This window comes from Rutidosis leptorrhynchoides, chromosome 9 (genome assembly GCF_046630445.1).
Source record: "Rutidosis leptorrhynchoides isolate AG116_Rl617_1_P2 chromosome 9, CSIRO_AGI_Rlap_v1, whole genome shotgun sequence".
Lineage (NCBI taxonomy): Eukaryota > Viridiplantae > Streptophyta > Magnoliopsida > Asterales > Asteraceae > Rutidosis > Rutidosis leptorrhynchoides.
In genome coordinates this window covers 297,853,591-297,868,089 of record NC_092341.1, presented here as the reverse complement: position 1 = coordinate 297,868,089, position 14,499 = coordinate 297,853,591, and the positions used below count along the sequence as shown (strand labels likewise).

Below are 14,499 nucleotides of genomic sequence, written 5' to 3'. Positions count from 1 at the left end.
TTCAGTAGGCTTATAACTACCTTTAGTGGTTTGGTTCGTGTTATAATTCAGTAGGCATATAACTACCTTTAGTGGATTTGTTCTTGACTATAGGCTACTAATAAACTTAAAATAAGAGAGAGAGTAAAAGAATGGTGATGAAATATATTCTATGTGTGTGAATTGGTGTATCACTGATTACAATCGATCACATATATATAGTACAATAATTCACTATGTAGAACAGTAATATCCGTGAATGAATTTGTGATTCACCAAATTTGTTGATTATCAAACTTTACTTTATCAATATTGTCGGCCACAACTTGACATATAACAAAATATTATAAATAAAAACACAACAACTACTTATTGAAAACACACAAACACAATTTTATTTCATAGTAAAAAACAGAGAGCGTACATCATCATCATCATCATCATCATCATTAGAACATTAAAACACCACACCGATAATTTAAAAACATGCATGATCACCCTAAAACACCCAACAAAATGGGAATTTTTTAAAGCCATACCCACTATTTCGCCCTAAATAAATGTTGTCGCCATCACCACCTTGTGGAGCAGGCAATAATCTACGATGCGGCACGTAAAATTCGACCTCAGGTACCGCGGGGGCGCAACGTAGACTTCAGATACTGGTGGCGGCTAACAGCAAGGTCAAAGTGCCAACCTTCAGGGTAGGGGAATGGGTCAGAGTGGTTTGATTGGCTCTTGTTGATGCTGTTAAAAGATTTGTAAGAACGAGTGGTTTGGTCGTTGTGAATAAAGTTGTGAGAACGAGTGGTTTGGTCGCTGCTCAAGCTGTCTGTCACGGTTTCGGGAGTAGTCATCCCAAGCTCAAACCTTCCCACTTGTTGCTCACGCTCTACATCAGATTGTTCATTCTTGTTTTTGTTTTCTTTTTGGCACCACTATTGCGTTTAGCATCCATTGATGTGTATTAATTGGCGATAGAGGAGTGTTAGTTATTGATGTGTGTTAATTAGCGTCCATTGATGGCTATTATCCCGCCGTCGCCGGTATCTGAAGTCCACGTTACGCCGCCGCCGGTACCTGAAGTCGAAGTTTACATGTCGCCCCGTAGATTATTGCCCGCTCCACGAGGTGGTGATGGCGACAAGATTTATTTAGGGCTAAATGGTGGGTATGGCTTTAAAAAATCCCATTCTGATGGGTGTTTTAGGGTGATCATGCATGTTTTTTAATTATCAGTGTGGTGTTTTAATGTTCTAATGATGATGATGATGTACGCTCTCTGTTTTTTACTATGAAATAAAATTGTGTTTGTGTGTTTTTAATAAGTAGTTGTTGTGTTTTTATTTATAATATTTATATTTATTTATTTATCCCTACATCTCAAAAAGCAGGTGAGACACTGATGATGTGTCACCTTGCTAATTTCGCTAATCCATACGCAACATTTGTAATCACCTCATTAATTCAGATTAATTTTTTATAATCATCACAATGTTACACGTTTCCCAATGAGGCTTTGAAAGATTTCAATCCGTGATTTTATTCATCATATGCCTTTGGTATATATACACGATTACATACATGGAAAGTCAATCAATCCTAACAAACCATTCCACAATATAAGGAATGGATACACAATGAGATAACAATACTAAATACAAAGTCAATGGTATATATCATATAAATAAATATACACGGCTAATACTCCCCTGCAGTCGAAGCGTTGAGTTTGGAGATGCGAAGGCTGGACCGAAACTCATTAAATAATAGACGTGGGAGACCCTTTGTAAAAATGTCAGCGATTTGAAATCGAGTGGGCACATGTAAAACACGGATCTGACCTTTCGCCACTTTCTCGCGAACAAAATGGATATCCATTTCTATGTGTTTGGTGCGTTGATGTTGAACTGGATTGGCCGATAGATAAATAGCACTGATGTTGTCACAAAAAACTAATGTAGCCTTAGAAGTCGGAAAGTGAAGTTCAAGAAGCAGGTTACGAATCCAACAAGATTCGGCGACCACGTTGGCGACACCTCGGTATTCGGCCTCTGCACTGGAACGAGATAGTGTGGTCTGACGTTTAGAAGACCATGAGATTAGATTATCTCCATAGAAAACAAAATAACCTGAGGTTGAACGTCGAGTGTCGGGACAACCTGAAAGGACCCGTTCATATATATTATAAACGATTCACAATAGTTGATAACATCGCGAGGTATTTGACCTCTATATGATACATTTTACGAACATTGCATTCGTTTTTAAAAGATAAACTTTCTTTACAACGAAAGTTGACGGCATGCACACCATTTCATAATACATCCAACTATAATTGGCTTAATAATAATCTTGATGAACTCAATGACTCGAATGCAACGTCTTTCAAAATATGCCATGAATGACTCCAAGTAATATCCTTAAAATGAGCTAATGCACAGCGGAATATTTCTTTAATACCTGAGAATAAACATGCTTTAAAGTGTCAACCAAAAGGTTGGTGAGTTCATAGGTTTATCATAACAATCATTTCAATATATTAATAGACCACAAGATTTCTGTTTATAAATATATGTACACTCGCAAGTGTATAAAAGTATTCTATAAGTTGTAGGCATCCGGTAACAAGCCTTAACGTTCATGTTTTACCCTCTGAAGTACACCAGATCAGGTGTGTTTAAAATAACCTCGAAGTACTAAAGCATCCCATAGTCAGGATGGGGTTTGTCAGGCCCAATAGATCTATCTTTAGGATTCGCGCCTACCGTACATAGACAAGTAGTTTAATGTTACCAAGCTAAGGGTATATTTCTGGTTTAAACCCACATAGAATTAGTTTTAGTACTTGTGCCTATTTCGTAAAACATTTATAAATACAGCGCATGTATTCTCAGTCCCAAAAATATATATAAAAGGGAGAAAATGAAACTCACAATACTGTATTTCGTAGTAAAAATACATATAACGTCATTTAACAAGTGCAAGGTTGGCCTCAGATTCACGAACGTATCAATATTTAGATTCAATATTGCAGGAAAGACATAGACGCAACGGAGATGATAAACACTAGATTGACCTCACGAGCATACCCATGAACCATACTCATCACCTCTATAGCTATAACCCATAATTTCCTTAGCTTCGACTCATTCAAAAAAACTATTTTGAAATCACTCGGACACCACCCCGTCATAATATTTTATGTATACTAATAATATCTTGAAATAATATATATATATATATATATATATATATATATATATATATATATATATATATATATATATATATATATATATATATATATATATATATATATATATATATATATATATATATATATATATATATATATATAAATCGATTGAGAGAGTTTAGAGAAATATATTTTCAAGTTTCTTTGAAATAATGAAACCTATTGAATTCTATTTATAATAGATTTTTGAATTATTAAAGTGAATTATTAAAGTATGAATTATTAAAGTGAATTATTAAAGTATGAATTATTAAAGTGAATTATTAAAGTTAAAGTAAAGTAAAAGTAAAGTAAAGGTAAAGTTAAAGTATAGTAAAAGTATAAAAACTATGTATGTATAATACGCGTATAAATATATATAATATTAATTTAAATCGTTATATATATTTAATGAAATAAAATATAAATATCGTTATATTTATTATACTGGTTAAGTAATGAGTTGTCAAAAGTGATTCTAGATATTTATAAAAGTTATATACGTTTTAATAATAAAGTTCTTTTTAAACTGAAAACGTCTTTGTACGTTTGAAAATAGATTAATAGAATATTATAGAAACCAATTCTCCACTAACTTTTATCTAACTTTCGTAAATGACACTTTTTGTTTTTATTTATAAATAGCTTTACAAATTATTCTAAATATCGTTAAGAGGAATAGATTTTCTCAAATCATAGTGGACCTCTCAACAGAGACTTGTAATCATAATTCAATGTTTCTGATAATTCAATCATTTAATATATATTTTTTTAATTTCGCCGAAAATCATATTGAAACAAATACGTTCGTATAAAGTATTATACGTTTAATACTTTATTAATATTCTCAAGTTATAATATATATATACATATACATATCTATTTATATATAACGGTTCGTGAATCGTCGGAATTTGGTCGAGGTTATAATGAATGTATGAACACAGTTTAAAATTCTTGAGATTTAACTTAACAAACTTTGCTTATCGTGTCGGAATAATATAAAGATTAAAGTTTAAATTTGGTCGGAAATTTTCGGGTCGTCACAGTACCTACCCGTTAAAGAAATTTCGTCCCCAAAATTTGATAGAGGTCGTCATGACTAACAATGAGAATGTTATTATAACGATTATAGAGTTTTATCATGTTCAAGAAGAATGGATAAAATAATTCGATTACTCGAAGCGTGTGAGTGAAGTTATCGTAAATGAATGAAATAAGATAATAGTGATTCGTCGTATCTTTTGACGTCATCACGATTGATCTCCGAAAAGAAAATCTTTGCAATCTATATTGGATTTGATTATTCGGCGATTAAGGAAATTATGATCCTCTTCGAATTAATGCGATAATCCATTTTGATTTCTCTGTCGGATATTTCACTATAAATCCACCTCATTTGTTTTCTTACAACTCACACCTTCTCAACTCATATTTTAAAGTATTTGTCAATATGATTCATCCAGTGCTGATTCTTGATATACTCCTCACTTTCATATCTGTCGCTCTTCTTTTTCATCTGCCTTCGAAAGAATCTATTTACTTCTACTATACTCTTGGTTTTATAGTGTTTTTAGTTCTCCCGTGTCTTTATATTGCTATATGCATTGATATATACGGTTTGTGATTTTCTGGGTTGTTGTTGGGTTTTATATCTTCCCTTATATTTCAAAGTCCTTGCTTCTTCTATAATCATTGTCATCCACAGTTAATGCTCTCTTCTATTTGCTATGATTTATACTCCCATTTCTGGTTCGGAGCTTTGTCCTTTCGTTTCTTCTTCTTGCGATTAAGCACCGCTTGTAATGGTCCAGAATTCGCAGATATAAATTTCGAAATGAACATTGTTAATGTTCTAGGAAGGAAATTATAATGACACAATCTTGACTTGTCAAATTACCAGAATACCTCGGAAAAGGCCGAATCATTAAGAAATATTTTCTTGATATTTAGAGATCAAAGAGAATACAAGAGTCGTGTAACATAGCACATGATGACGTTATGATCTGTGAATCATCATGTTCCATTTAGAAACTCAGCATGAATTACTGTAATATAATCACGTTGATCAAGTGTCATTATATTATACTAACTCATGCTTCAGCTCCCAACACTTCTTCAAGAATATTCCTATTTTAAACTCGAATGTTTCAGAATTTAGAAACTAAAATAGTTTCTTTTATGATATAATACAGATAGCGCGAAGAGGTAAATGATTTCAGATAAGAATAATTATAAAAATATCTTCAGAAGTATGGATGATATTTATAATGAAAGATACGATGATATCTTAGAATGTCTAATATCAGAGGATGATGAAGGATATTGTCCGCAGGGGTTTAGAGTCAGGAGCAAGGTATTCGTTAATGACTTCAGCAAGTACTGAATCATTTGGATTCTTTGAAGGCAGGTTCAGCCTTTGTGATTTGTCCACAGCCTCCTTCATACTTTGCTCAATCCGTTTTCCAGTTCCAAATCTTCTCTTTTTCTGAGCTTTGCCAATATACTATCCTTTATCATCCAACTTTTTACTGTTAAGGTCGTTTACAGTTTTTGCTGCTTCATCAGCATTTTTTAAAATTTCGAAAACTGGTTCGCTGTTTAGGGTGTTTTTCAGAAATTTCTCATTCAAAGAATGTAAGTCTTGGAGGTAGACGTTGTGTGTATATGTAATTGTTGATGTAGACATGCTGCGAGGTTTCAAAATACTGATTGCTGATTCTCAATAATTGGTATGGCAATTCTTGTTATAAGGTACGAATGAGTATATGATAGGGTTTCGATAATTATAATGATTTTTTTTTTTGAAAGTCAAAGATCAGTGAAGTTGTTGGTAAGTTTATTGCTAATGTGGTGAATGTAAACGATTCCCCAGTAACGTTGGCGAAAGGGCAACGTATCTATCGAGGTTATAATAAGACTTTTTTGATTGAGAAGTCGAAGTTGACTTGCTGGAGCTGTGACAAAACTGTCTATTTTTAAACGGAATTGAAAAGTTATGTTAGCTAGTAAATGCCAAAGGGTCTAACACGGATACGTGTCGAACTATGACTTGGGTTTTGAGAGTTTTTTAGGTGTATATCTGTGGGTAACATGTGGTTGGATCATCATCTCGATTGTTCCTTAGTTGAAGTGTCTTCAGGAATTTCGAAGGGTTTGAGCACATATTGTAATCGTTAATACATATGATGTTCTAACACAGTTTTGAAGTCAAAGTATAACTTTGAAAAATATAGGAATCTAAGAGTGATGATACTGGTTATATTTCGAATTGAATTATGCGATTTCAAAATCAGAATATGTAATTGAATTTGAATGAGTATGATTGTTTTGATTTATATGAAAGAATGGATATTGTTGTGAAAGTAGGGAGTATAGTTGATGATTGCTGAATCAGTTTCGAAAAATGTAATATATTAATTGTGAATTTATATATCTCTCGGGTATTACCTACCAGTTAAAAAAATTTCACAGTTAATATTTTGTACAACAGAATTTTATTACAGTCTTTATGAAAATATATATGTGCATATTTTCTTCAGATGTAACATAGATTTAATGAGTTAATATTAAATTAAACTCATTTGATTTACGGTTGAAACTAGAACTGAATAATCCCTAAAGACTTTAGAAATTACATAACTTTTACGGAGTATTTATTCAATAAAATTGAAATTATGAATTAATACTTCGTTATTTGTTGGTGTTTGTAACCCTTGCACCATATTCTCTAAAGCCACTACTCGAGCGCGAAGCGCGTTGACTTCTTCTATTACACCGAGGTGATTGTCGGTTCGGACGAGTGGATAAATAAAATCTAGAATTTGATGTAGTATATAATCATGACGAGAAACTCTGGAAATGAGAGAGAAAATGGTGTTTTGGACCGGTTCGCCGGTAAGTGCTTCAGGTTCATCGCCAAGAGGGCAATGTGGTGGATGGAAGGGATCACCTTCTTCTTGTCTCCAATTATTGAGGAGGCTATGAACCTATCCCCAATTCATCCAGAATAGATGATGGCTAATTGGTTGATCCATTCCGGTCACACTGCTTTCGGAGCTTGAGTGGGATTCCATATCAGAATTCGAGGGACTTAAACTAATGACGAATTCTATTTCGTTCGATTGAATAAAGGATTTTTCGATATGAAATAATTTTTGAGCTATCGGGTGGTATTCTAATTACATAGAATATCTATATATATAGCGCAAAAGATTTCGTAGATTACGGAGGAATTTACGGGATATGTCAGGCAAAGTTTACAGTAACAGATACGCTAAGATATGGATTAGCAGATACGCTAAGATATGAATTTTGTCTATACACTATTCATGCAATCAATGCAGTAAGACGTGTCTAGACTAAGAATGATAAACAGGCAATTTCCGACAAAAATGATAAGCAAAACTTTTGACATGCAGACACGGTCGAAGTCCAGGCTCACTAATGCATCCTAACGACTATCAGTTAGACACACTAATGCAGACCTGGTTCGCTAAGACCACCGCTCTGATACCAACTGAAAGGACCCGTTCATATACATTATAAACGATTCACAATAGTTGATTACATCGCGAGGTATTTGACCTCTATATGATACATTTTACCAACATTGCATTCGTTTTTAAAAGATAAACTTTCTTTACAATGAAAGTTGACGGCATGCACACCATTTCATAATACATCCAACTATAATTGGCTTAATAATAATCTTGATGAACTCAATGACTCGAATGCAACGTCTTTCAAAATATGCCATGAATGACTCCAAGTAATATCCTTAAAATGAGCTAATGCACAGCGAAAGATTTCTTTAATACCTGAGAATAAACATGCTTTAAAGTGTCAACTAAAAGGTTGGTGAGTTCATAGGTTTATCATAACAATCATTTCAATATATTAATAGACCACAAGATTTCCGTTTATAAATATGTGTACACTCGCAAGTGTATAAAAGTATTCTATAAGTTGTAGGCACCCGGTAACAAGCCTTAACGTTCATGTTTTACCCTCTGAAGTACACCAGATCAGGTGTGTTTAAAATAACCTCGAAGTACTAAAGCATCACATAGTCAGGATGGGGTTTGTCAGGCCCAATAGATCTATCTTTAGGATTCGCGCCTACCGTACATAGACAAGTAGTTTAATGTTACCAAGCTAAGGGTATATTTCTGGTTTAAACCCACGTAGAATTAGTTTTAGTACTTGTGCCTATTTCGTAAAACATTTATAAATACAGCGCATGTATTCTCAGTCCCAAAAATATATATAAAAGGGAGCAAATGAAACTCACAATACTGTATTTCGTAGTAAAAATACATATAACGTCATTTAACAAGTGCAAGTTTGGCCTCGGATTCACGAACGTATCAATATTTAGATTCAATATTGCAGGAAAGACGTAGACGCAACGGAGATGATAAACACTAGATTGACCTCACGAGCATACCCATGAACCATACTCATCACCTCCATAGCTATAACCCATAATTTCCTTAGCTTCGACTCATTCAAAAAAACTATTTTGAAATCACTCGGACACCACTCCGTCGTAATATTTTATGTATAGTAATAATATCTTGAAATAATACAGAGCAAATATATATATATATATATATATATATATATATATATATATATATATATATATATATATATAAATCGATTGAGAGAGTTTAGAGAAATATATTTTCAGGTTTCTATGAAATAATGAAACCTATTGAATTCTATTTATAATATATTTTTAAATTATTAAAGTGAATTATTAAAGTATGAATTATTAAAGTGAATTATTAAAGTATGAATTATTAAAGTGAATTATTAAAGTATGAATTATTAAAGTGAATTATTAAAGTTAAAGTAAAGTAAAAGTAAAGTTAAAGTATAGTAAAAGTATAAAAACTATGTATGTATAATACGCGTATAAATATATATAATATTAATTTAAATCGTTATATATATTTAATAAAATAAAATATAAATATCGTTATATTTATTATACTGGTTAAGTAATGAGTTGTCAAAAGTGATTCTAGATATTTATAAAAGTTATATACGTTTTAATAATAAAGTTCTTTTTAAACTGAAAACGTCTTTGTACGTTTGAAAATAGATTAATAGAATATTATGGAAACCAATTCTCCACTAACTTTTGTCTAACTTTCGTAAATGACACTTTTTGTTTTTATTTATAAATAGCTTTACAAATTATTCTGAATATCGTTAAGAGGAATAGATTTTCTCAAATCATAATGGACCTCTCAACAGAGACTTGTAATCATAATTCAATGTTTCTGATAATTCAATCATTTAATATATATTTTTTTAATTTCGCCGAAAATCATATTGAAACAAATACGTTCGTATAAAGTATTATACGTTTAATACTTTATTAATATTCTCAAGTTATAATATATATATATATATATATATATATATATATATATATATATATATATATATATATATATATATATATATATATATATATACATATACATATCTATTTATATATAACGGTTCATGAATCGTCGGAATTTGGTCGAGGTTATAATGAATGTATGAACACAGTTTAAAATTCTTGAGATTTAACTTAACAAACTTTGCTTATCGTGTCGGAATAATATAAAGATTAAAGTTTAAATTTGGTCGGAAATTTTCGGGTCGTCACACAACCACCCCAATCCGCGTCGTTGTATGATATTAAGTCAGTAGAGCGAGATCGAGTAATGTGAATACCGAGCTCAGTGGATCCTTTTAAATATCGAATAATACGTTTTAAAGCATCCATATGAACATCTTTTGGATCATGCATATGTAAGCAAACTTGCTGAACCGCGTAGGAGATATCGGGTCTCGTGAAAGTAAGGTATTGTAACGCACCAGCCAAACTACGATATTGAGTGATGTTGTCATATGGTCGACCTTGTTTAGCACTAATTTTACGATTTGTGTCAACCGGTGTGGAAACGGGGTTGCATTTTGAAATACCTGATCGATTAATGATGTCTTTTGCATAAGCCTCATGAGTTAAGAAAAGTCCCTGTTTGGTTCGAGTCACTGAAATACCAAGGAAGGAGTGTAATTGCCCCCAATCCTTCATAGCAAATTCATGCGATAATAAGCTCATTAGTTTCTTTTGTAAGAGATCACTAGAAGTAGTGAGGACGATATCGTCGACGTATAACAAAAAGTATGCGATGTCATGTCCATGGTGATATATAAAAAGTGAATGATCACATTTGCTATGAGTGAACCCGATGGTTGAGACGAAATCTGCAAAACGTTGATACCAGGCCCAAGGAGCTTGATTTAAACCGTAAAGTGAGCGTTTCAAAACACAAATATGATCCGGATAATGTGGATCTTTAAAACCCATAGGTTGGTGCATGTACACTGTTTCGTTGAGATGACCATGTAAAAAAGTGTTTTTAACGTCTAGTTGATGAATGGGCCATGACTTAGAAACCGCAATACTAAGGACCATTCGGATGGTGGTCGGTTTAACCACTTGTAACAACCCGACATCGTTTTACCAAAAACACGCCTTAAAAAAAATTTGTCAGACAGCGTATCTGGACGGCGTCCCATAATCTGGACGGCGTCCAGAGATGAAGACTAGGACGGCGTCCCATGATTCTGGACGGCGTCCAAATGAACTAAAGTGAACTGATCAGTTTTTATTTACACGCGAGTGGAAAACCCGCTTCCCCACACTTTTAAACGTAACCAATTTCACAATATGTCATATTAAGTAAAACTAAGATATTTCCACCATAAAAACAAGTTTTACAACACCGGGCCCACAATGACCCGTTTTACAAATAATGTAGCGATTTCGACCCATTTATCTCTTTAGACAGATTAGGACTCCACAACCCAACCCTATACCAAGAGCATAATCCCGGGGACTACCAAAACCCCCATCCGCTTCCAATTATCCGAAAGCTACCCCATCAAGCCCAACCGCTCCTGCACGTCTAGTCTAACAACTAGCTAGAATCATTAACACAATACCTGTAAAAAGGTAAACAACGAGAGGGGTAAGCTTAACGCTTAGTGAATGCAATAATTATACATATACATATATAATGTACCTACTTGCATACACTTACTCACATACCGCATACATGCTAGCAACATAATTAGCAAACCATCTCAAGTATCAAGCTAATAACCTCTAATATCGCAAGCTAGCATAACCAATATCATATACTCAAACAATATAATATGCTACACTACAACACATACACAATACCATATGGTTAACCATAAACGCTATGGTGCTACCGGCTCGTGGTTCACACCGTACGCAATGCTATGACGCTACCGGCTCCTTGGTTCACGCCACTACGCATTTGAGTCATACTCTTTTATAGTGCTACCGGCTCGTGGTTCACACTTTGATGCTACCGGCTCGTGGTTCACATCTCATTTTATAGTGCTACCGGCTCGTGGTTCACACTTTGATGCTACCGGCTCGTGGTTCACATCTCATTTTATAGTGCTACTGGCTCGTGGTTCACACTTTGATGCTACCGGCTCGTGGTTCACATCTCATTTTATAGTGCTACCGGCTTGTGGTTCACACTTTGATGCTACCGGCTCGTGGTTTACATCATGACACTCGTCACACACATGTTATGGTACTACCGGCTCATTGGTTCATACCATAACATTCACAAATAAATATACTATATACATACATGCATAATTATTCCACTCACCTCGAATTGCCCGCACAAGTCATATATGTAAATCGCCTCCAAATGCAACCGAGCAAACCTCATATCATAACAATCAAAATGTAGCCGAGAACGAAAGGAACAACTTTAACTCTAGCGACCCGACCCAAACCGCTCTTCTTCTTCTCCAAACTAAGCTTTCTCTCACTAAAAACACCTCCTCTCTCTAGGGTTTGAAGATGAGAGTGTTGGTGGGTGAAATGTGATCCATAAATGAGGTTGGATCAGTTTTAGAGGCTCCAAACCGACCCCAAGTGAAAAGACCCAAATACCCCTTTTAATTTGAGTAAAATAGAGCTGCTGGCCCGTCAAGCCTTCTGGACGGCGTCCAAAAAGCTTGGACGGCATCCTAACCTTCATTGTTGGACGGCGTCCTGAAGTCTGGACGGAGTCCCAATGAACTGAGTCTGAAACTGAACTTGTTTTGGTCGTAACTTTCAAACCGTAACTCCGTTTTCGACGAATCAAATATCGTTGGAAACGTAATGAGATTTACTATCCAATGGTAAGGTTTTAGAACATCAACTCCAACTTTATTTGGGATCCAAATATACACTTACATGCCTCGTATTTCGAATGACGCTCGAAATAACGTGTAACTGAAAAACGGGTGTTACACCACTGGGCTAAACGTCTCGTGACAATCAATCCCTAAATGTTGGGAGCGTCTGTCACCCACAAGACGAGCTTTATAGCGCTCAAATTTGCCATCCGACTTAGTTTTGTGCCTGAAAATCCACATAGATCTAATAACCTGCATGTTTGGTAAACGCGGTACAAGAACCCATGTATTATTATTCATTAAAGCTGTATATTCGTCGGTCATGTCTCGTTTCCAATTAGGGTCTGATAAGGCTTCTCTAGGGTTGGTAGGGAGAGGAGAGAGATGTAGATACGGATAAGTTGAAGGGAATTTTAGGTGTTACGATACCTGACATACTCCGTGTGATTATAGTTCGTGTAGGAGCAGGAGGAGGTGTAGGAGGACTTGTAGAAGTCGATCGAGTATTAGACTGAGATGAAGAAGAAGTAGTATTTGAAGTGGGAGTTGTTAAATTTGTGTAGCAGGTAAACATGGCGAGAGTTACGGTTGTCATGAAACAGATTCTTCAAGCGATGCCATGCCTGTTGGGCAGTGGAATTGGTCTTCATAACAGTGCGAAGAAGATTTTTGGATATAGTACCATATATCCATTGAAGCACAATAGCATCAAGTCGATCCCAAAGTGCAGGATCCGGTGGTGTGGGTGAACTAACGGGAGTGGAACCAGCAGACAGAGAAGACGAAGCAGAGTCAGCAGCATCAAGTATGATATGATTAATCACAGAAAAAGCTCTACAATGAATCTTGAACAATTCTGCCCAAGATTCATATTGCCCATTTTTCATCTCTAGAACAATAGGGATAAAGTTGCGAATGTTGTTAACTGTAGTGGCTGGATGAATCTTGTTGTTGTCGGCCATTGATTTGTGAATAGAATAGAATAGGTTTTGAAGGAAGTAGAGAAACGAGAGAAGAGATGGATCGAGTTTTAGGGTGATACCATGAAAGATTTCAATCCGTGATTTTATTCATCACATGCCTTTGGTATATATATACGATTACATACATGGAAAGTCAATCAATCCTAACAAACCATTCCACAATATAAGGAATGGATACACAATGAGATAACAATACTAAATACAAAGTCAATGGTATATATCATATAAATAAATATACACGGGTAATAGGCTTCAATTTAAACAATCACATATACTGAAAAGGAGTTTTAAATCGAAAAAGAAATATAACCGTCGCTCCCTCTCTCTCTCTCTCTCTCTCTCTCTCTCTCTTCAAACATCAAACCACACAAGATCTACACCGGCGATGGTGGCCTCCGGCGTCGTTAATAAACCTTGCCACCACTGCAGAATAAATCTTTACAATTTTACGAAGAGAACGGTACTACTTTTGTATATTTTGTAAATATATGTATATAAATTAAAGTGACTGAAAAAGTGATTTTTGATTTTACCTTTGAAAAAAATTCTTAAGTTTCTTTTATTTCCTTTAATTTATCGTATTTTTTACATTCCATTTATACCTAAATGATGGGTTGTAAAAAATTTAAGTAGCACACGTGAAAATTATTCATGTTCAATATATGTGAAAAAGGGTTCACTTGAAACCCGTAACTGAATATACAACTAGTATTAGAAAAACATGTACTACTATTTTACATTCAAATATTTTCGTATCGAAAATTATATTTGTTAAAAATAATGAAACGGCAATATGAACGATTCTATTGTCCAATATATATTTTGGGTTGTACCGTGTTAATTTTCTTAAGTCGTCTGAATATACAAGTTGCTTGAGAATTAAAGAAACAATATTTACCAAATTGTAAAAATAATACTCTATTCATCCTAATTTAATAGTTTTCACACAAAAAATACGTAGTTAAAAAAATTTTCACTAACTTTATTTTTCATCAATAAAATATTCTCTTTACTATAACCTTTTTTTTTTTTTAAACGAAAACTATATAACCA

General features: G+C 34.0%; 1 protein-coding gene across 1 annotated transcript; it reads right to left on the bottom strand.

The window, feature by feature from the left end:
* Positions 1 to 12,969: 12,969 nt before the first annotated feature.
* Positions 12,970 to 13,425, bottom strand: LOC139868895 (uncharacterized). The gene has a single exon (XM_071857232.1). It carries the CDS (start codon positions 13,423 to 13,425, stop codon positions 12,970 to 12,972), a length of 456 nt encoding a protein of 151 aa, XP_071713333.1.
* Positions 13,426 to 14,499: the final 1,074 nt, after the last annotated feature.

Bases quoted from the DNA above. Each gene is read 5' to 3' on its own strand.
- LOC139868895 (XM_071857232.1), bottom strand. From the start codon at position 13,425: ATGGCCGACAACAACAAGATTCATCCAGCCACTACAGTTAACAACATT.